The sequence below is a fragment of the Adelges cooleyi genome, unplaced genomic scaffold (assembly GCF_023614345.1).
Source record: "Adelges cooleyi isolate 19-005CV unplaced genomic scaffold, UGA_ACOO_1.1 ACOO_flye_CR_arks_rails_tigmint_CR_PRNA_376, whole genome shotgun sequence".
Lineage (NCBI taxonomy): Eukaryota > Metazoa > Arthropoda > Insecta > Hemiptera > Adelgidae > Adelges > Adelges cooleyi.
In genome coordinates, this window is record NW_026096053.1 from 5,278,029 (window position 1) to 5,302,242 (window position 24,214).

The window sequence follows — 24,214 nt, forward strand, 5'->3', positions numbered from 1 at the left end:
AAGAAAAATGTTCAGCCAATTATTCTTAATTTTAAAATTCAAATTAATACATATGTTACCATTTGAGTTTCAACAGTTAATAATGCTAAAAAAGATAGAAATAAAAATATTGTCTAATTATGTACTAGACCATAAATAAAAATGTTTTCAAAAAGAAACACTACAAAATTGTAATTATTTTAGGAGTAAACTAGTGTAGGGCGTTAAAAAATTAATGGGAATTTATAAATACTATAGGGTAGCTAGTTTAAATATCGCTAAAGCACATAAACGAGCTTAAACAATTTAATCGCTTTCAAAAGTGAACAGTATTAAAATATTTCAAGAAAATTCCTAATTTTAATTCTTATGTTATTTTATTTATTTCTCATGATTGATTTACTGTATAAAAAAAACTAAGCATAATATGGTGATGTGCAATAGATACACTCAAAAAAAGTAACAATAATCTGTGGCATTTTACATTTAAAACGATTTGTCACATCTAATGAAAATTCAATTCATGCTGTACTTTACATTTACAATAGTACTCTAATCACTATTTCGTTACAAAACATCCAAATTGAAAAATTTTGAACCGTCAAATTGAACCTCCACAACATAACTGGATATTTTTAAATGGGATCATGATGCCAACAATAATTTTCAACATGATACCGACCATAACACGGAGCCATTATAGAAAAAAATTGTACAAAGTATTATTCCAAGATGTGCTCGAATCGAAAAAAGTTGAAAATTAAAAAGTTTTCGAAAAAGTTTTTTCCTGCTTATCAATCTTCCACCACGTCCCATAGCATAAGTGAGGCGTCTGTTCCACCGACAGTCACCACGTTTCGATCGTTGTACAAGAACCTGGCGCTAGAAATTTGTCCACTGTACACCTTCTCTTCGTTGTATTCAGATTTGTTTTGAATACACGGATACCTGTGCATACAAAAATATGGGATACATAAATGGAGTTAAGTACTGAGTTGCTGTTATAAGAGTGTGAAGATAGCCTTAAATTAAATGTAGTTAAAGAGGTACACCGATATTGGTCTAACCTATTTTCATGGGGGAAGATAGAAAAAAACGTTTCAAACAAAAATTATTATTTACTTGATTCCTATAAAGCCTTTTGATGAAATATAATACAAATTATACGCAATATACACGTACCTAAATAATCGAAGATATCCGTCTGTGTCACCAGTCACATATAGGTCGTGAGCTGCTGACCTGTTGGCAGTGCTTATTAACGATGTCGTTGGATAGAATCTGTTGTGCCAAATTCCTAAGGAAAATAAACGAAATAAAAACCAAATTAAATTGGCCAACATTAGCCAGTGTCCTATACCTTGTTTACCAAATTTTGGCCAAAACTGAAAACTATTATGATGGGTAGAGCGTCTCGAATCTGTTATTTATTTAAGACGCAAGCCCCCCTCCTCCTAATATTTAGCTAGGTTTTCGCCCATGTTTATAGAATTTTGTTTTGGATTAATTTGTAAGTTATTATTACCTGAAACCAAATATCCAACAGAAGAGTTGTACGTATACCACTTGACATCTTTCATGGCCGGCGCACTCTTCTCTTGCATCATTCCTTTAACGTCCCCTGAAATCAAATATCACGTTTAATACAAACCGAAATAGTAAAATAAAAACATGTTCATCATACAATAAACAAGGTCGTATTCGGCAGTGACAGTTTGCAGATAATGGCCGTCCGTACTCCAATCTAAATGCACTAACGGTTGGACCCCTCTTATTTTGTTGGACTTCTTAAACGTGAGACCATCTCGGCTCACTCGGTATAAGTATAAACTACCGTTTTGAGATCCGACTGCTACGGTATCGCCGGCTAAGATAATCCACGAATAAAACCAATTAAGGTTTGTTATTTGTAAAAAAAAAATAATAATAATCACCTGGATTGAAGCCCATGCATGTTAGCGCTGATCCACACACCCTAACGCTAGACACTACCGCACCACTTTCGGCATTCAATATGACTAAATAGCCTTCGACCGAACCAGCTACAAGAGCAGTGCCGAAAGGATGGAACGTTAGCGATACACATTCATATGTTATCTAAAAACAAACATTTCTAGTATTAATGTCTGAGCATCAAACGATGTTATAAGATCTATCTTGATAAGATTGTGAATTAAATTTATCAAGAAAATTTCACAAGTCCAAAGATACCTAATTTTATTCAAAATAAATGCATTTGGTGATTAACTTGGTAAATTATTAACCGTAAGTGTAAATATGTTATAACTTATAAATAAAAAAGAAACATTCCGGTTTACCTGAGTACTCCACAGCAAAGTGTGTCTCTTCCATAAAGAAATGTTTTTATCGTAGCCGGCAGTGGCAAAAAGTTCGTCGTCAGGATGTACTGCTAAACCCCACAACTGTTTACTATGTCCAAAAATTATCTATACGAAATTACAATGTTATTAAAATACTAAATGCATATTTGTTTATATTATAATAAACATTGATTTGGTAAACGTATAAAACTTTACAAATGTTTTGTTGAGGACAAGTGGAAAGTATTATAAGTGCTAAGTGTAATTGATTCGCGGTTTTCAAAATTATTTATGTACAATATTGATCAATTTATAATATTTGGAAAATATTTTCAACATTTTTGTGACATTAATTTTTAATTTGTTGCTAAAATATAATGTAAAATTATAGTGGAAATTATAAAAAAAAAATATACAATATTTAAAGTTGCAACAAATTTGTGTTGGTAAGCAACAAAACCCAAAAGTTGTGAAGATTTTAATAGAAGTATTATAATAAAAAGTATACATATTAATATCTTTAAAATATATTATTGCAGTGTGGGACAGTTAAAAAAGAATACATATGTTGGTTTTGTATTATAATAAAATATCATTCGATTGAAATAATTATTTATTATTCAAATGAAATTAAAAAAAAAAAAAAAATTGTATAAAAAAAAATGAATAAATCATTTTTATGGAATAGTTTTTAGTCAAATAAAATATTATCTTTTTATTTCAATTATTAATACGTTATTCGATTTATTTTAGATTTTATTAAAAATACAATTTTTTTTGTGTATATTACTAAATAATGGTGTATCGTGTAGTTTCTCATACCTTGCACTAGTAAAAATGGTGGTACTATATTTCAATGTCGTTCTCCTTGTGGTCATACTCAGATGTTGTTATGAGCAGATTTAGAATAAAAAATGTTTGAAATAGGAAAATCTATCTTACTATCTTGCATGTTGTATGACCTCATGGAGTGCGACATTAAATTCCTGAACACCATATTATATAAGTTGTAACTTGTAACCGATCTTACTCTATTAAATCTCCTCTGCATCGATCCTTCGAGAACGTGATTCTTGATCGTACCTACGTATATGTTACCGTCATTTCTTCCCGGGCGTTGAGGACACAAGCTTCTAACACCACCGAAAACTTCGGTCAACTACAAAAAAAAAAAAAATTAAATAGAGTGTTAAAACAAATGGGTTATTATTTTCCTAAGTGGTATCCTACCTTGGTCTCGGTAATTTTATTGTAATTTTGCAATGAGTCCCAAGCAATGATTTTGCGATCCTTGTCGCCTCCGGACAACAAAGTACCTTCCGGTAACATTATTAAAGCGTTTATGCCTTTGTTGTGAGCCTATAAAAGGAAGTTGTACGTGAACTTGAATAACTCACAAACACAAAATATGTGTCGTATCATAACCGATGTAGGTTACCTCGAATTCCATCCTGACGTAGTAGGCACCGTCGCTGTCTACAGAGTACACTGTAATGAACCCGTCGCCGTCGGCTGTAATAACGTCACCTTCCTGTTCAAACTGTAAGCTGGTGACAATAGTTCTCGAAGGCTACAAAAATTAAGTGCATTAGACAAATAATATCATGCCCTTTAGTATAAAAGTTAGGTTGGGAAATCTAGATCATCAAGTTTTTGTTTTTTTTTATATTAAAGGAACTCATTTTTGGGACTACAGCCAAGAAAAATAACGGAAACTTCAATTATTAATCTGTCCCTTGCAGACAAAAATGGTTAATATTAATTTTTACAGAGTTACCTGAGCTTATCATATCATATATACTATCGTTTATCATACCCTCAAAAAAGACCTCAATTTGTTTACTTAAAATGTTCTGTATTTTAATAGTAAACCTAAAATTGACCGGCTGTTATGGAAACTTAAAACTTAACCGCACATTTGCCAAAATCTTCAATTAATATGATATTGGTCTACTTGGATAAAGGTCCAACCTAGGTATCTAGGTACCTTTATCCAAGGAAAAGATTTATTTTCAACAATATTGTTATGTTGTCTGTATAATATGGTGTACGCTACCGCTTTGATTATGTCGATTTTTTCGAAAAATCCGTCCTTTCGTCTAGTCCAAAATGTCAGATGGCCTTTTCCATAAGTAATCATCAAGTTGTCGTCCAGAGGGTGGAAAGATGCACCCAATATGTCTTCAGTTTGCATTGTCTGTTTTTAAAAATACAAATTTTATAAAAAAAAAAAAATTGTTTGTACAACAATATGTTCACAAAAATTATACTTGTATATTTTCTAACTTGCATGGAAATTTGATTGACACTTATAAATTAAAACTTACGGCTACTTTTCCAAGCAGATGACCCCATTGCCATTGCCAAACAGACAACATTTTTTCTCTGCCACAATCAACAGCCAACAAGTAGTTTCCGCCCGTCTACATGATATAGCAAAACGTTAAAAATAAAATGTGATTTTTATCATTGTTCATACTCAAATAAAACGGCCTTCCTTTTGCAACTTTCGAAAGTGCTCTAATACCGTTTATGTTTTATAAATTAAGAAATCGCTATTGATATAAGTACAGCACTTACTAGTTGAGAAAAGGCTATTGCGCTTACTCCTTCTTCGAATTCCCCGTTGCCAACGATATACAAAGTATACAGCGTTTCAGGACTCCATATTCGTATGTGAGCTTGTGTTTTACGCGTCCTTCCGCCTTTTTGAGCCGAGGCCACCATTTCTTTTGACGGGTGTATATCCATACTACACATACAATTAACGCTAATAGATTATACAAACCAAATTGTCCGTTAAAAGTGAAATACATTTGTTTTTCAGTACCATTGGATGTCTTCGGTGTGTCCGATATAGTGTCGTTGGGAATCCTCGTCCCTGTCATAGAGCACGGCTACTGCGGCTACATAATACAATAACTCTCCCGTAGGTAACACCCAAAGGTTCTTCCTTGTGTCTATACCTCGATATCCATAACTGTTGATAGTTGTTTATTAAAGAAGATTGTTTTTTTTTTCATAAAACTAATATGCGCCCGGACCTAAGACTTGTAACTACAAAAACAACATTCCTAGTCCTGAACCAGAATAATGTATTATTAAAATTTACATAAGTTACTAAAAAAAACGTCCAGCAGTTGTTGGTGGTTGATTCGAATAGTAAATAATGTTGTTATCGGGAATAAAAGCTCTCACATAAAAAAAAGCAAACACGCTATTGAAATAGGAATCTTTTTTTTATACCAACAATTCTACATGACTAGTATAATTTATATCTATCAATATTATCGTATAATATAATTAAAAGGATACACCCAATTCAGTGTAACCCTTTTGTCGGGCGGAGAATCGTCCGCTGGAGGATGTACCATTGGTGGGAAATATGTTCTTCGCGTGCCCCTTATTAAAACTCGGATAGGATCTTCTTTCATCACGTCCAGAACAGAATAATCTTAAAACAATACAAGCTAATTAGTTAACACCTAATTTTACGATTTTTAAAGTTTCTACCGTTATGTCGCCGTCGATTACCTGGTGGGACTTTGACAATATCCGTGTCTGCCGCGTACAATGCACGAGGACGGCTCTTGCTCCTAGCTCTTCTCTGTCTGTCAGTTTTATTAGATGTGTTAATCGGCTCGACCGCCAAAGCTCCTCTAGATCGTGATCTCCTAAACGGCGGCGACATCACCCGAGACTCGGATGTAATGTAAAATGTATCAACGTCAGCATATTCGTTTCTCAACTGGGAAAAACTGCGGACCTATACGTAATCAAATACAAAAATAATATTAGATAACATTAAAAATGATAGTATCAACAAATTATAATACCTCTTGGTTAGATACGGTCAACATGCGTTTGGCATTATTCATTTTTAATACGTGTCCTAAGTCTTCGATCACTTCTTCGAATGGCTGTGTGGTTCTCAGGTTTAGGAGAACGCGACACTAAAATTCAGAAGATATCCAGACAATAACAATAAATAGAGTAAAACCATTGTAAATTATGATTCTTAGGCCGGTTTACACACAGGGGAAATTTGTTTCGTGAAATTTATTTCTGTAAAGAATATATCTTGCAGTAGTTGTAAGTTAAAAAAGATGTAAACTTTTTGAACGTTTCTCTTGATTTTCAAAGGGAAGGGGTAATTTTTTTTAATTTTTTGCCGGATTAAGTACCTTTTAGGTACGATATAGACTTGCTACTAAGCGATTTGGAAGATATCGTGGGTCCAAGCACAAAAAAAAAATAATAGAAATACAGCATTGTGAATACAATACCTTCTCAGTTATGCATCAAAGCTAAAATAAGTTAATTTAATGTTTATTATTTTTTTTAAAAATTATGATTTTAAGGTTGGTGAATTTAATAAAAACTTTTTTTTGTAAAACGGTTTTTTTTAGTATAAACATTTTAAATTATGTAGATATTCATTGGTTTATGATAAATAAACTAGTGGAAGGCGTTCGAGGTATGCAAAACAGGAACATGCGTGTCGACGGTCTCTTAATAGTATACGGTCTACTCATTATTCAGATTGTGGTTTTTAGACACAGCTACGTAAGCCCCGTTTTATCAAATATTATTTCACAAGGTCACATGTATAGGGTCACGAGGTGCATAATTATATATTTAAAAATGTATTAAATACAACTTTGATCATTATTTTTGTATTAAGTTCGAGGATAGAGGAAACTAAATAAAATTATGTATTGTGGGGTTTTTAATGTTACCTAAAACATTGTATAATACTACTACAATATAACAATATATCTAAAATAATTATGTATTACTAAGCAAAATCTATTAGATAATGCAAAAATTACGAAATCCTAATTTTCATTAGAAAATAAAATTAATGTTTAATATAAGATGATTAACTATATTTAAATATGGCAAATTTAATTTTAATTTTAAGTAAGTAAGCGTCTTGCTGCTAATATTAAAATATATTCCAAATAAACACAATAGAGAATTTATGACGTTAATTATCTTATAAAATAAAATAAGTAGTTTTGTAAATTATATATTGAAAGCTGGTTTGACAGCTCTTTGTAACGAAGATCTCATAATTACATTTCTTATTTACTATAGTTTTTATACTCTCCAAAATCAAGCAGTTTTACAAATTTATATGGCGAATAAAAGTGGTGAGAACTGATAGGATTGCCTTTACAGGAAAGTATGATGGAAGTCATATTTTTTATGCGTTTTTATAGGTGAAGTTCTATATTACCTCTTCCTAAAATAGACATAGATCGAATTAGGTTTCTTTGCTAAATACTGTATATTTAAAAACTCGTATTTAATACATTTTAGCTGTAGCATATTGGTTCCCATCTCATCAACTATAATTGACTATTAGGTAATTTAAATTGATATTATTAAATATTAAGTATTAAATCAGATTTGTTGCAACTCTAAGTGTATTTAAATACATACATACCTATAGACCACAAAACAACTATTATTTTTAAAGTTATAGCGAACATTTTTATCTATTTTGAAAGGATTTTGTAAAAATATATTATATTCATAAAATGTTTACCATATTATAATATTTTGGAGTCTGAGATATTTGGAACTCACCTGAACTGTGTGATCAAAATTATTAATGATTCGTATGACTCTAGTAGTTGAAGATTTTGATATGTTGAGGCCTGACGTGGCAGTGTTTAAATCGTTTGGGTCGATTACCGACTGTTTTCTGCTCATAGAAGTTTGTCTCGACCAACCCGAACCACTCGCAACCGTTGTTGAATTCCAACCACTAGTCTTTTTGCCATAACTTGTGCTCTGTTAACATATATAAAACATCTACTGAAAACTACATACAGTATAGAATTATTATAAAACACATTTTGACATTTTAACAAAGAACAATAATTCTAATAATATATTCGTATTATAATCCCGAATATAACAATATTTAAAAAATAAGTTTGGTTTTGGAAAGTCAGTAAATTATGTAATCATAGGCTAGAGGAGAGGATTTGCACATAAAGCTATTAAGAAAAATGTTTAAATGGAAAAAAAAATGTTTTAACATTAAATCTGAAAATTATATAATTCGTACAGTTTTTGATTGTACAATAAGCATAAGTGATATAATTTAGAAGAAAAAAATAAAAGATAAGTTCGCCTAAAGGCCTAATCGGAGAAGTCGCCCAGTAGCGGTACTCCGGAATTGGAAAACATTAGAAGTATAATATTGATTGATATTTTGAAAATAGTTAATGTAGTATTATAAAATTTAGGATATTTAGGAAGTATTATGAAACATATTCTGTAAAAGTGGGAAGTTCAGATTTTTCAAAACTCTTCACTCTTACAGACATTGTTTTGGGAGCCTGAACGAGTTTTGTAGGATCGGAACTCCCTAAGCCCGTCCCTCAAATATATATATATATATATATATATATATATATATTTTTATGTGTCGAACACATTAAACTCAGCGTCTCCGCGGTTACGTACGTTTTCTTTGGAGATAAATTTACGGCAAGGCGCTTCCATAGTGTGGAATCAATAGGTTTGCCGTCGAGCGAGGTACAGACCATTTCGGGAAAAATTTCTATAAAATTTGCGTCTTTCAAAGACCGCGAAACGACGTTATAGTATATTATTATGTGTATTCATAAATGCACACATCAATACCGTTCGGCGGGTATTATACAGAGACAAAGTTAGGCTACAGTAGGTTGGCGGCCCAATACCTGTTCAGCGAGCGCGGCGATGGACGAGTGTAACACGGAAAACGCGACTGCCATTCCATTGGTGTGCGGTAGATGTTGTTATGGTTTTTTATTTTATAGAGAACAAAAAATAAATAAATTCTAAATAAGAACTATATTTTAGGGAACTTACAGCGACCGCACTACTCGTGGCCGTTCCGAACGTTAGTCACCGACTGCAAAAGGGTAAAGGACCGGCGCACCCTAGAACGTGTGAAATGTACTTACCAAGTGGTGCGGCTAACTTCAAGGTCGCTCTCGGTGTGTTGTGTCCGGCCGACCGCCTCGAGACAACCGAAGCCCTTGACCATCTTGGCGAATTTTACGACCACAATAATAACACATTGTCTTCCTCTCCCCCCCCTCCTCCTGTACCTTCGGCCAAGCCTTTCTTATGTTTATAATATTATCTATACGCCGAAGACGATAGCAATAATTATTATAATCATCGCCGACATGCAACGGCAAAAAACGCCGCGTACCGCGTGGAAGGCTTACTCCGCATCACCTCTCGGGACACAGGAAGATATGCACAACTTCCGGACTTCGTAAACTTCCATCTGCGTAAAACGTTAAAACGCCATATCACAACGATAATATATTAAAACGTCTCAGTACAGAGTATTAAGAATTATGCAATACAATAATTGTTCTCTACGAAAAAAAGGTTCACAAAGAAATTCTTGAATGTTCAAACAAAAACTATGTTGTTATGTTAAGAATATTTGTTTAAGGGAACGCAACGCATGCAGGTTTTTTTGGGAAATCTAATACCAAAACGAAATATCAATATAGAATCTTTATTATTCGTTATTCATTACTAAGTTTGTTAAGAAGTTTAAATTAATAAGAGTATATTCATATAATCAATAGCTACATCAAATTTGAGAGTGGTTAATACTTAGAACTGAAGTTATATTAATAACATACAGGTATGAAATATAATTATAATTATGAAAATCATTGTTAGTTGATAACGTCAGTCAAAATACCAAAATGTTAAGTCCGATTTCTACTATAGGTAGTACCGTTATTAAACAAGCTCTTATCGAAAAGGTCTGAATTTATGATGAATTAATTTAAATATATTTTCATCCCTGGGTCACCCTAGTCCATTATTTGCACCGTGAAACTTGTGCCCGGCAGTCCGGAATTAAGCAGAGTCCTTGACCGCATTCGAACATACGAGTTCTTATAAAATAATAGAGTTATGAGTGTGTGTATGAAACACCCGGAGATGTTTTGGAAAAATGTATAAGTTAATTCGAAGGTCGTTATAAAATGACCGCCGACACGAACAATTATGAAACCATAATACACACCACTCACCAGTAGCTAATAGTAGCTTTTGATATTTAAGACCCCCACCGACAATAGGCTAACACAACACGAAACGAAAGTAATTAACTTAAATTATAATACCTGCTATTACTTTTGCCGTCAAAAATTGTACAACTTGCTAGACAAATGTTTATTTTTTTCTTCTAATATATAATTTATATTATTATAACGAATTATCAATTAAATAAAAAGGCTATTCCAATAGAATGAGACCATGATATTGATAAAACAAAAAAATCCCTTACAATGTATATACTGTAAGGGTTTAGGCCATTTTTCGAATCCTATTAAATTAAACTGACGTGTAATACTCGACTATTATAATCTGAATTATTTTTAAAAATGCCTGTTATGTAGGATATGTATGTAGTCTGATAGTCTATGTATTATAAAACGCGAACGATTTACTGTTTGATTAATGTAAAATGTCTTTTAATTCATCGTAAAGTTTGTTTAAGTTGCAAAAACGAAATATTGAAATTAAAATTAACTTCTTAACTATTAGTAAAAATAGAACTTAACATGAATTCATTACAACGTCGAAAATCAATAAACTGATGCAATTGTTGTGAATATAATTTATGAATTGCGCATTATAAAAAATCTATACTGTCATAAACCATAACTTTATGATGAATTGATTTTACAGTGACATACATATAGATAGATAGAACGTCTTCCTCCCATTTAACTTATGAAAAGCCTAACATAAAGTATACTATAATTTAGATGTCATAAATTGTGTCCCTTTATGTCTCCTGTTAAATTGCAGTAAATTAAAACATTTTTTAAAATTTAAATGATATACTTGGACAATTAGCGTACATAAAATAACATTTATACAACATATATCAGGTACTAATTTATGCTGCATTTAAAATAGAGTAAGGGTGTAGTGTATCACGATATTTAAATATTTAAATGAGTCCAACCACTTAATGAATTCAATATCAAACAATAAATTATACTTAATGATAAGAAAAACTAAAGTTATTGCTTGTTATTAAATATTATTGAAGGTAAAATTAAAAATGTATTATTCATTACATTTGTATTATTCAAATTAGATTTCAAAATTCTAATTTATTAGATAAAAAAATAGTTTTGTAATAAAGGTTTTAAAATATTGTTAAAAGAATCGTTTTTTAGCTTTTAAATGATTTATAAAAAAAAATCATCATAGACCATGGTCGTGGGTATACAAACTCGTTAAATTTTGTTTTTCATAGTTTATAAATGTTTTATATGTATATAAATATAATTATATACTTATAATATATGTACACACATAAATATTTTTTAAATATTATTTATACCAGAAAAACAGAATGATTTTGTTTAGTTCAATTAATTTTAAAATAAAGAAAAGTTCTTTTAATCGGTAGTCTTTTAAAATTCGATAAAAATCTAGTTTTTAAATAAATCTTAACTCTAACTAGAAAATAAAAATGGTATTTGTAAATTAAGAATTGAGTACTGATTAGTTACTGTAGTATTATGTCGATACGGCATTCTAGTTATGCAATTGTAATGCATGCACGTGTATAGTCTATTTGCAAAAACATATTTACTGACTCGACTATTTTACTATAATACACTTTAATTGGTATACAATTATATACATTTACACATAAGGTACAGCTAAACATACTAATAAGTAGAAAGGCCAATAAGAAAATTGAAGTTAAGGCAGATTATTAGTTGTTATATTAGATGATTAATTTATTGTTAATAAAAAAATCATATTTTTGTATTACTACCTAGAATAGGATATAATCAAAAAGATGTTATGGTAAACAAAACTTAAATATTTTATATCCAATACATATCTCAATTTTTTAATTCATTGATCAAAACTTGATGGTAAAAGAGCTAGAATCTGCGTATTTTGTACATTTATTCAAAAAAGGCTGTAGAATAATCTATAATTTACAATTTTATAAAGAACTTCTAAAAAAAATAACATGATGAGATCTTCACTATCATCACAATAGAAATTTGCCTTTTAACAGAGGGGCAAGCAAGTTTGGAGGTAGCAATACACTGAATAGATTAAAAATTGTTTTAATTATAACCTGCAGTGGGAATCTATTATTTTAGTATTTAATATTAATTTATTTATACATAAACGCCCGAAAGCTTAGAGTATCAGTACAAATTATAACTAAATCAAACAGTAAAAATTGAGGTAAACATTCAAAAGATAGGTAAAAATTCAAATAATTAAGAGAAAGTAAGGGTGGATTTTTTTATCTTGTTTATATTATCAAAAAAAAAAATCAAATTTAATAGAATTACAGATGGAGAGAGACCTATTGTTAATCGATGAGTGAGTGCCGTATAGTATGAGGGAACCGTAAATTAAACTTAATTTATTTAATGTCTTCAACTAATACATTATATGTATGATAAGCAGTGATTGGAAAATTCCTTTAAAAAATTAATGCATTCCCATTAGGGAAGCCCATTAGAGTAGCTGTATGTAAACCCTATACGTTTATTTTGTTATAATATTCCTTTATATAAATGTAGGTAGATTAAAGATCGACCAAAAGACTACTGACTAACCAGTTCATTGAAGCTATTCAAGTTTTAGCTAAGACAGTGATTAAAAATAATTCTAGTTTTTTTTGGAATTCCATTAATTAATTCATGACTGCATTTCTCTAAAAAGGAATAAAAATTCAATGAATGCATTCTTTCCAAACACTGATGATAAGTATTATAAGTATTTTATATCTTAAACCAATTATAAAATAGTATCCCCATTTGTAGAAGTTGTTTTCTTTTTTTAAAGAAAAGTAATTACATCTCATCAGATGAAGAATAAATCAGTTTTTTACGGGAATAGAACAAAAAAAGTAAACAACTTATGTGTTAGCCCTGACTATAGAATATTATAGTTCTAGATAACTTTAATAGAGTTTGCCAATTTTTTCAAAATGTTTTAAGATCATAATTTGGCAGTAAATCAAGTATGTAACAACATAAATATTTCTTAATAAATACAGACTAAAAAAATATGATACATTAGTTATTTCTGAAACCTTAAATATAATTAATTTTAATTGTTCTCATTATAAGGGGAATAACAGTTTTATTAGTAATAATTAATGATAAATCTAAGCTAAGCGAAATAATTGTTATTTCTTAAATAACAAAATTGCCTTAAAATTAAGTTGTAATAATTTATAATGCATATTGTAGGGGTTGACTATCCTGATATCCAAAACATTATGCAAAAATAATACCACGATACTCCATAGCTTATGTAATATTAATATTATAAACTATTAAACGATTTTTTAATTAGTAGGTATTTAATAAATTATAGTTAACTCGTACAGCAAAAAACTAATATTTTTAGAATGTTATCAAAAGGTTGTTTGAATTTTTTAAAAATGCTTACAATATTGTTTTGACAGAAGATTAAACGTTTAAAAATAATAATTAACAACATTTTGTTTAAATATTATTAAAACAAAGGAAATATTACATTAATGTTTAAAAGATAATTGAATTTTTGAACTTATTTAATTTATCACATAACATTTTAATATAATATTTTTATAACAATTGATTTTCTCTATACATGATTAAAAAATATTAACTACCATTTTAAATATTATATATTTTTTTATTTATAAGTGATAATTAATAATAACTACTAATATTCGGATTATATTGAATAATACTCCAAGTAATAGATAATAATACTTGCCGATTTTTATCTATTCCCCCTAAATCAGATTGTAGAATTTGGATATTTGTAAAATTTAATTTTTACCTCACTACTCACATGTAGTAAAGAAATAAAATAATAAAATATTTAAATAAACCCTTGTCTACACTTTATATATTGAAACAAAAACTCAAAATATTTAATGTGCGGAGTGTACCTACCAAAATGACTCACGTTTACAACAGTAGCTTAATTAATTGTGTTATCGAATTCAAAATGACCAACATTAGTTATTTACCAAAATTATTAGAATATTATCTATTTATCATATACGGCTTGTTACCATTCCTAAAATAAACATATTGGTACATTTATTATTTGTATTATTATGTAAATTTAGATCCATTTGCCTACATAATGAAAAATTAAAACCCTACACCACTAAAACTGATTTGGTTTGATTTTTTTACTTAGGGTTTTAGTAAGCACAAACAAATTATTTAACAATAATTCATTATTCTTGGATTACAAATTTACTTATTGTAAAAATGTAAAAAAAAATACATAAATATACACTTGTATTCATTTTACTACTCAGTGAAACACTTTTTTGACAATTAAATTTATGAATGGTCAAATATTAAATTCATAATTCATTTTAATATATTAAAAAAAACAAGTTCTCTTAAAATAGTTTGTCGCAGAAGTTGCGCTTTTGACTTTTACGCTTATCATATTATGGTCCAAATTATAGCTTCAAGTATGACAGTATTAGATACTGATACTATATTTACCACATATAGTTTCTAAAATATCCATCTTTGTCAGGCTAAGTATTCACCAACGATGTAATATTTACACACATATTACCAAAAATAAATATATATATTTGGATGGTCCTTATTTTGTTTAATGGGATTAGTAAAACCCTAAATTGGTTCAAAACGGTTTAAAAAAACATCGCCAAAGTTTTAGATATTATTTTGAAATTAACACATGCCTCACGACACATACTTTTATCTAACTGTAAAGGCATCATAATACTGGTTTGAAACAATTAATGTTACACAATATTATACGGGGTTATATTCAAAGGGGGAGTTATAAACAGATTTTCAACATTTTGGTTCTATCTCAATATTGTTGGCTTTTTATTTTTTTCATAAAATATTAGTCTAAACATAAAATTAACTGTTCTGCAATTTGTTTTACAAATTATTGTATTATTCGAAATTTAAAAAAATTAATTTTTTTTGAACATCATTATTTTATCTCTATAAATGCAAAAACTAATTTTTATTAGTAATAATTGCCATTTGTTAATAATAAAATAGTTAAGATCTGAAACTTTAGGGTCCTTTTTTATCCAATTTGAACTAATTTAGGGGACATCAGATATATGTAGTGAGTACCTTGAAACTTTTATAAGAAGAAACCACATACGATTGGTCGTCCTCTAACTGATCTAAGCTAACAACCCTGCTCCCGTCCATTGAAAACAAGTATCTTGCACCTCTGGGCAAATCCATTCGTGAAGATAATTTGTCAAATAAAGCTTCCAAATTTCCAATATCTCTACCAGGCCGAAATCTTAGTTCCAATCCCGGAAAGTATGGATCTCCATTTTTATAAAAAGTAACCTATAAAAGTACAAATAAGTGTTACTAATAATATTACATTATCATTTAAATATTGTGTATTACAATGTATGGTTCATTAAAGAAAGAACAATTATTTAATCAGGACATTTAAATATTATTCCTTTGTTCTCTAATTTATACAGAAAAATACCAAAAGAATACAATCATCCTACTCAATCTACTCAACACACGATCCGTCATATCTTTTACACTTCCTTCGCTAACCTCATATATTTGTTCGCTCTATAGTCTATATCTTACTTCTACAAATACTTAGAACCTGTCCTTTATATTGGTTATTTTACCATTTAAGTCTATTATTAACTTCTTCCAAACTGTCTTCTACTATCACTATAAAATATATTTTATTTTATACTATTGGCTCACTTTTCTAGCTTTCCAGTATGAGAGGTGATTGTATTTCTCTTTGGAAATCCTAGAAGCCGCTAGACCAGGAACCGGTGCGGGCATTACCGAAGAAGTTTCACTGGCATTGTCCATTCCTGGACTAGCACCTCTACTGTTTGGTACACTTTGCCAATAGCCAGCTGGCCCGAGTCGACCCATTTGCTGCGTGTGACGTGATACCTATAAATTACATATTTTATTAAAGTAATGAATCTTAATATTATTACATTGATTTATTGATATCATATCAACTCGGTTAGTTAAAATTTGTTTTTAAACATGGTATTTTTTTTAATAAAAAAAAATACTTCTTTACTTTGATGGATGTTCTAGATACTCTTCTGTATTTTAATTAAAATACTACTTTCCGTTTTTTATAAACTTCATTTTTTTAATGTGTATTTTTGGAATAACATTTAACGTGGCTATGAATTTGTACATAATATGTTAACGTCGTCGACATTTACCCAATAATCATTTGTAAAATTATACAAATTCTAATCTCTTGTAATTATAATTAATAACTAATCGTCTAGATTATTATTTTTTAAAATTAAATTCTCACTTCTTGGTCTTCTTCATCTTCACTTTCAGATTTTTCGGGCTGTAGGACGTTCATGCGAGCTGGTGCTACAATTTCTTTTACATTCGGTTCATGTTTCTCTTCGCTGGGCTCTGAAGACATTGTAGGTTCTCGTTCTCCCATTGTACTGGACGGACGAGAAGACGACTGGACAATGACCGTTGGTGCTAACATTTTGGCGGACCATCAAATATCTTTCTCCTAATAAAAAATGTTAAATATTAACCACTGTCGAGTAAATTACCCAAAATTCCGAAATTTGGATTTCCGTTCCATCACTAATTAAAATGCTTTTATGTATGAATATAGAAATGATAAAGTATAAACAAACATCAACAAAAACTACATTTTTACTTTTAAAAAAGTCAGTATAATTGCATAATTCATACTCTAAACTTTTTCAGCTCCACACCAAAAAAAAAAGTAGCAAATTATTGGCCTACTAAACTAGTAGTAGCAAAATGGGGCTTTACCGCCCATTATATATAAATTCTAGTTTAACCTTATATATTGTTTAGTATAGAAAATTATTTTGCAACATTGAGTGTTTTACTAAATAAGAAGTGGAAGAAATAAATCATATATAAAAACATGTTTCAAATAAACTAAAAATGACTATAGTTTATTTGAAACATGTTTTTATATATGATTTACTTCGTCCACTTCTTATTTAGTAAAACACTCAATGTTGCAAAAGAATTTTCTATACTAAACAATATATAAGGTTAAACTAGAATTTGTATACAATGGGCGGTAAAGCCCCATTTTGCTACTACTTAAACTGTGTTCGCAGAAGATATTCAAGCTAATATTTAAAGTTGGTGTAATTTAGATTCTGAATGAAGTAACTATTATCATATGTCTAGTATTAGCACATATATTTAGAATATTGTTGAAGAATACATAATATCTCATAATATAAAAACAAGGATTCGCAACGTCGTCGAGTGGTCAAAACAGTTTGGTAACCACGTGTTTTTTTATTTTTGCTATCCGGGTTCTGTAGTTGGGCGGCCATAATTAATTAAACCTGTCTACAATTTGATTAACTATGAATATTTATATAATTACCCTATTTATCTTCAACCTTCGGGCTGTACAGCTCGATTACAATTTAGAGTGAGAATTACAAATGTTTTATTATTTAGGAACAATGTATTTTATTATTAACTTGTATTCATACCGATATGTATCAATGTCCAACGGATTTTAAAGTATACAATATATTGTTTTAATGTCCCCTGTTAAAATTTTACAATTAGATGAAAATATATTTATTATTCACTTTTTTCAAATCTATGTTAATATATATATATATATATATATATATATATATATATATATATATATATATAAATAATAATAATATATAATTATAATATATAATATATATATATATATATATATATATATATATATATATGTACATAATATATTAAGGTCAGAACTTTTCATATGGAGTTCTCAAAACGTTTTACAATTTAACGTTTTTAGGAAATTATTTTTTTTAATTATCTAAAATAGTATTCAAAAATTATTTTACATCGCTAAAAATTATGTCTTCTACTACAAATACTGTATGCCTTTTTTCTACATAGCACATTGCCCGCATTTCTCTTCTTATACATATTTATCACAGTTAAAAAACACAAATTTTTCTATACTTTGGGTCTGAAAGATCAATGGTAAATTTATTTTTCAAAAATAAGCTACACTAATAAACAAATGAATTAAAACAACCTACGATTTTATTTTTAAATGACACTCCTAAACAAAAAATGTAAAGAAGTTTTCAAGAGTTTTGTAAAATATTTACTACAAATCCTTCAGGGATAAAAAAACGTTTAAGCATGATTTTCCAAAAGCTAATCTGGATCTTCTATACCAGAGACAGACATCCGATTTAATATTAAATGTTAGGCCGCATTACAAACATTATACATTTCGCTAATTATAATATTCAATGAGTTACTGTGATATCAACCAAAAACTGGAGTTTGATAAATTAGTAAAAGCTAAAGTATTTTTATTTATAGTAATCAGAAAATAGTGTTGTTGTTGTATTTTAATCACATTATACTAGGCACATATTTTAATAATGATACAATAATTTGTATTGTTATTAATTTCGATTTGTGCAAAAAGTGTGAGAACTTTATAAAGTTAATAAATAATTAATAACTTCAGTAGAAACTACGTATTAGATACTTGCCTTTAAATAATGATAATAACCAATCGTACAGAGTTCGTGTCTTCTTTCAAATGTTACACGTTAGGCATAAACGCCGATTAAAATTTCACGCACTACATCGATACGAAATACGACCTAATTTGTTTTTGCAAAACTATGTAAACGTCTACAGCTTTAATCGGGCACTAAGGTTGTACGTTGGTAAAACGTCGGATGGAATTAGGAAGGCTGTGGGAGCACACCACCCCTTGCGCTGACGCCGGCGACTGTTGACCGCCGGTCACGCAATTCTTAACCAACCACGTTTGTGCCTAACATCGCCTTGAGCTCGATAGCATTGGCATGGTCATTACACTATGAAGGGTGTTTAAGAGGCAAAAATATGCAGAATACTACATCAACACGTTCGCGTCATTAACCTGATGCGAAAAAACTTGACTAAGGTGCTGGGATAATATTTTAGAAAAACATGTTTATCAAGATTAATTAAACAAATGTTTCAACACGGGTAATTTTTCAGGGGTGGTTTTTAATTATTGATGTAATATTCAACATAATTATGGAATTATGAATATTTTTCAAATCCAATAAATACATAAAAAAATAACGACTGTTGATGACCTCGGTTTTAGCTATTTATTATTAGGAAGCAATGTTTGGTTTGACAACTTTTTTTTTATAAATTTCTATCACGAGTTAACTGACTTTTAGGTTTAACCAAATTGAAATTTCAACCCTAATTTTTTTAATAAAACACAAAGCTACTCCAGAAAACAATAAAAACATCTGTAGTTTTTTTATTATTATTTTCTTCTTAGCCTAATTAAATAAGACTTTCTAGTAAAAGCAGCAAAAAATTAACGAATAAATGTATAATTTTCACTTTATAAATTTAAATTTCGAAGAAAAAATTTAATATTTGATCCCTATTATTCCTATTCTTGACATGACATGTTTTTGAGCTACGCAATGCACAAATAAATTGCAATAAATATCTTAAAATTTATTATTTTCTTTGGTTGTATAAAAACGGTCTTTTTAATGTAGCTCTTCATCAATTTCATTATATTTATACTATTATAATGATTTTTTACTACACTACTACTGTAATATATTGGTTCACAATACCAAAAACGGAAAATTTAAAAATACTAATTTGGTCAAAACCAACGATGGCATGTGCTATTTTTATTTTATTTTTTTTAACTTTGAAGTATCAAAGTTAAGACGTAGCCGCTACGATTGCCACAGCAAATGTGCGTTAGTATAGTAAGTATTCTTTATTTTAATTTCCCAATAACGCATTAATTAACTTTAAACGGTCCAACGCATATTGAATGAAATTGATAAACGAGCTTTCGTGACTCCGTCCGGTTGTGGCGCATATAGTGGACGGTGGCACATTACTCCCCTGAAAACACGCCGAAAATCGCAGTAATCGCGTGGTCAAGAAAATACCACCCACTGGCCTAGTTTTCCAACAGTTGAATGTGTGCGTTTGCATTTTCAAAACGCGTAGAAAACTAGCACTATGTTTGGTTATTTAAACATCTCACGAGCAGAACATTTGAACAAAGCTCGTGCGGCTAATGCGGTTTCCCCCCCCCCCCCAAAAAAAAAAATGATGTACTAATAACCCATATTGTTAATTGTATAAAAAAAATAATGTAAATTTCATTTCGTGCTCGTGCAGCTATTTTCAAACATAATATTATACGATTTTCAACCGTACCGAATTGCGATTTCCTAATCAAAGTCACATAATAATTAAGTAAATAAATACAAATTTAATCGTAGTTCAAAATCCACATATTTTTTACATACTATTACTGATTTTATTTTTTAAAACTTATTAAAATCAAAACAATAAAGGATTGTTAAAAAAGGTAGAAGAATAACGTCCTAATGACGCATGAACAAAGCTTATGTCCCCCTCTATGGTTAGATATTTATAAACGTCTGAGAGCAGCTCTCGGCGAGTGGGATTTAGCCGATTTACTCAGAGCATCAGAACCGTCTCGTCAGTTAAATTTCTAGTATTGTTCTATGTTCTAAATAAATATTACAAAATAAAGTTTGGTGTTAAAAGTTATTTATCAAATATAAATCCTCATTGCGACATCTACTCGCTACAATATTATTAAAATCCATAAGAAAATTACACTAATTAATTTTTTTTTTAAATATTTCATAGTTGAACTGACGTTTGATCGCATGTATATAAATTAAATTAATATTCAGTATAATATATAAATATAAAATATGGACTATTATAAACTAAATAGTAACTGGATCAAGTTGAATACCTTTATAATATTAAAAATTAATTACTTGCTTTTTGAAAATGATTACAAAACTCCACTAATAATTTTCTTCTTGGATCCTTAAGTGTTCTCTGTAGTTGAATGGATACACGCAAACGGGCGGAGTTATAGACTTAAGTGTTCTAATTTTAATACTTTTTTAATTTTTCTCTTTTACTCACTTATTTTTTTTTAGAAATCATTTTTTCTTTAGTTTTTTATTGTAATCAAAGCGTTTTGATTTTACGATTTCGTGTTTACTAGAATTTCATATTTTTATACTTAAGTTTTCGGTATTAACTATTTTGTTTTTTTGTTTAAATACCTGAAAATAAAAATCCATCGTTGTAAAACCAGTTAAATCAGCTAAAATCGTAAACATTACTATATTGTGTGCCGTATAAAAGACAATCATAGAAGTACTATATTGTGTAGAAACAAATAGGACAACTATTATTATTATTTATTTATATTTTTTTATAAATTATCTAAGAAATGGTTGCAAAATTTGTTTAGCGTAATAATTCAATCGAGAATGTCTAAATTTTTTTTTAAAAAATTGTAAGGGGAAATGTTTATCGTTTATATTTCTATTTGATACCCTTAGACCGTAGCCGAGGCGGATCCAGCCTATAAAAAACTGAGGAAGGCAATCTCATTTTTTTTGTTCTGGTATAGCCTAGATTTATTTAAGGAGAAGCGATTTCACAAATTAACAATGACGCCCACGCTTTAGATTTACTTCTATATTATTTTATTTTTTTAAATATTACAACTGTCTAATTTATACATTTTAAAAAAAATAAAAAGGTAATAATATCCAAAAAAAATACATATTAAGCTTACTACCATAATTGTAAAAAAAAAAATGTAATTATCATACATTATCCGTGTTGTATGTTCGTACGTACCTACCCTAAAACTCGCAGAAGACACGTCATAAAATTTGTATGTTTGTGTACTTAAGTCTCACATTTTTTTGGCACTTTCTTGTAACACTGTTCGCGTGTGCCACAACCACTTTTATTACGTTGACCCCGTTAAGTCGTCGTTTTAATATTTATAGTATGGTAATTTTACATTTTTTCTTTCCACGATTTCATAACTGAACATGTATATAATACACTAACCGAGAGCTCATATATAATAATAATAATAATAGTGGCTTTCCTTTTCATAGATCGATTCAATGATACATTTTTTTTGTATATTAGAACATGCAGATCACGGCAGGTACTATATGCATATCTCGTGACCTACATAAAAAGTATTTATAAATTTAGGGTAACATTTAAAAAAAAACTTTTTTGATACTCCAACATACTTATTAAAATGTTGTAGGTATTGAAACAATAATGCTGCTTTTCTTTATACATGATACTTTACGGCAACAATTAATTTTACGTAACCAAGTGATGATAAGTAATAATAATAATAAGTATCTAAAGGTAAAATTGTTGATAATCAATTTTTAATGTTCCCTTACACACAATTTATGTTATACAATCCCAAAAATTATTCTAAAATTTCAAGTTTTTGGATTTCCTGTAAAATTGGTTTTCATTTAAGTAAGATTTCTAAGGATGCGTGTAAATGCATAAAAATGATTAGGGTAGGTTTTACAAGACAATTCATCTAGAATAAGACTCTCATTTTTTTAAAGAAAAAATTGAGTTTCTTACCTTAATAAATCATCCTTATTCACAAAAAAAAAACCATAAAAATTAAAAAAAAAAATAATTTATTCATGAGCTCTTTTTTACACAGAATACAAAAGAATAATATATTTTACAAATAAAAATATTTAAAACAAAGTAAAAGAAAAATCTAAACCGATCTTTTGATGTATACAGTATTACTTAAGTATTTGAAGAAAATACAGACACACACAACTGTATAAGACAAACTGTATTTTAACAACACTTTGTACTTATACATTCAATACTTACAAACAAGAAATATACACTTTTAAAAATAAAATACTCGTTTTATTAAAAAAGCCATATAGGTTTACAAAAAATATTTATTTATGCCAAAACTTGTCTAAATTTTATATAACAGAGAAATAGGTTATGAAATAATGTCATGAAATTTAATAAAAAACGCCATTTGAAAATGGTAAAATTATTAATTTTTTAAATGAAATTTGCACATTAAATACAAAAATTAAGTTGAGCATTATTAAAAATGCAACAAAAGGTAAAAACAATAACTTTTATATGATAGAAGAACATAAAATTTAATTATTAATACATTTTTTATATTATGTTGGCAGTTAAAATAAAAAGAAGAATTTTAATACTGTGTATCTTTGTACTTTTCTAAAATATAATTATAATATTATAACTGATGAGTCAATAATACTGGCAAATATAGGTATTTGATAATAATTAATAACATAACTAATTTTTTTTGTTGTCTAATTAAAAATATCTGTTAAATGTCTTTAAATTAATTAAATGTATGTTTAAATGTTAATTTTTTATCATTGGTAATAGGTATAGTCGTATATATATATACTATGTGTACCTTATGACCACATTGTTTATTATTACTAATACCAATGAGTATGTGAAAACTGAATACTAAGAGTTGCAATTATGACGGTTTGTTGTCAATTTTAAGCTTTTTTAAAACACAAAAATTTCTTAAACAAAATATGAAGTTCTCTATATATTGAAAAACAACAATTACAGTTGTAGATTTAAATTTTAAAAACACAAGCAGTTAAGTAATTTACCAATAATTAAGTTATCACAGTTTATTAACCCGGTATTTAGGCATATTTCATAACGGTAAATCATGAGAAATGAAATACATCTTATTGATATATGCTCAAACCTTTTTTAATAAATTAATAATTTTAAAAGTGTATCAATGCTATTAATTTATAGTAGTAAAATATTGAAAATTAAGGTGGTAATAATAGTGGTAGTTGTAATAAAACAGGTAGTGACACAAAAACTCACTTAAAGTAAAATTACAAATAACAGAATGCTTACAAATGTGTTTTATCATACTGGTAC

General features: G+C 28.8%; 1 protein-coding gene across 3 annotated transcripts; it reads right to left on the reverse strand.

The window, feature by feature from the left end:
* Positions 1-272: 272 nt before the first annotated feature.
* Positions 273-19,058, reverse strand: LOC126840388 (echinoderm microtubule-associated protein-like CG42247). Of its 3 annotated transcripts, XM_050576073.1 has the most exons (21): positions 18,907-19,058; positions 16,677-16,895; positions 16,091-16,291; positions 15,476-15,703; positions 7,896-8,102; positions 6,137-6,253; positions 5,835-6,066; positions 5,616-5,754; positions 5,131-5,280; positions 4,881-5,052; positions 4,628-4,723; positions 4,357-4,497; positions 3,739-3,870; positions 3,531-3,659; positions 3,331-3,459; positions 2,298-2,426; positions 1,914-2,076; positions 1,664-1,846; positions 1,505-1,600; positions 1,162-1,276; positions 273-927 (listed from the first exon to the last, which is right to left on the reverse strand). In XM_050576073.1, exons 2-21 carry the CDS (start codon positions 16,866-16,868, stop codon positions 774-776), a joined length of 3,105 nt encoding a protein of 1,034 aa, XP_050432030.1. In that variant the 5' UTR covers positions 16,869-16,895; positions 18,907-19,058; the 3' UTR covers positions 273-773. The 3 variants fall into 3 exon arrangements, with proteins under 3 accessions (XP_050432030.1, XP_050432031.1, XP_050432032.1); XM_050576074.1 differs by lacking the exons at positions 15,476-15,703; positions 16,091-16,291; positions 16,677-16,895; positions 18,907-19,058 and adding an exon at positions 9,023-9,203; XM_050576075.1 differs by lacking the exons at positions 15,476-15,703; positions 16,091-16,291; positions 16,677-16,895; positions 18,907-19,058 and adding an exon at positions 8,784-8,900.
* Between the last annotated feature and the right edge of the window lie 5,156 nt (positions 19,059-24,214).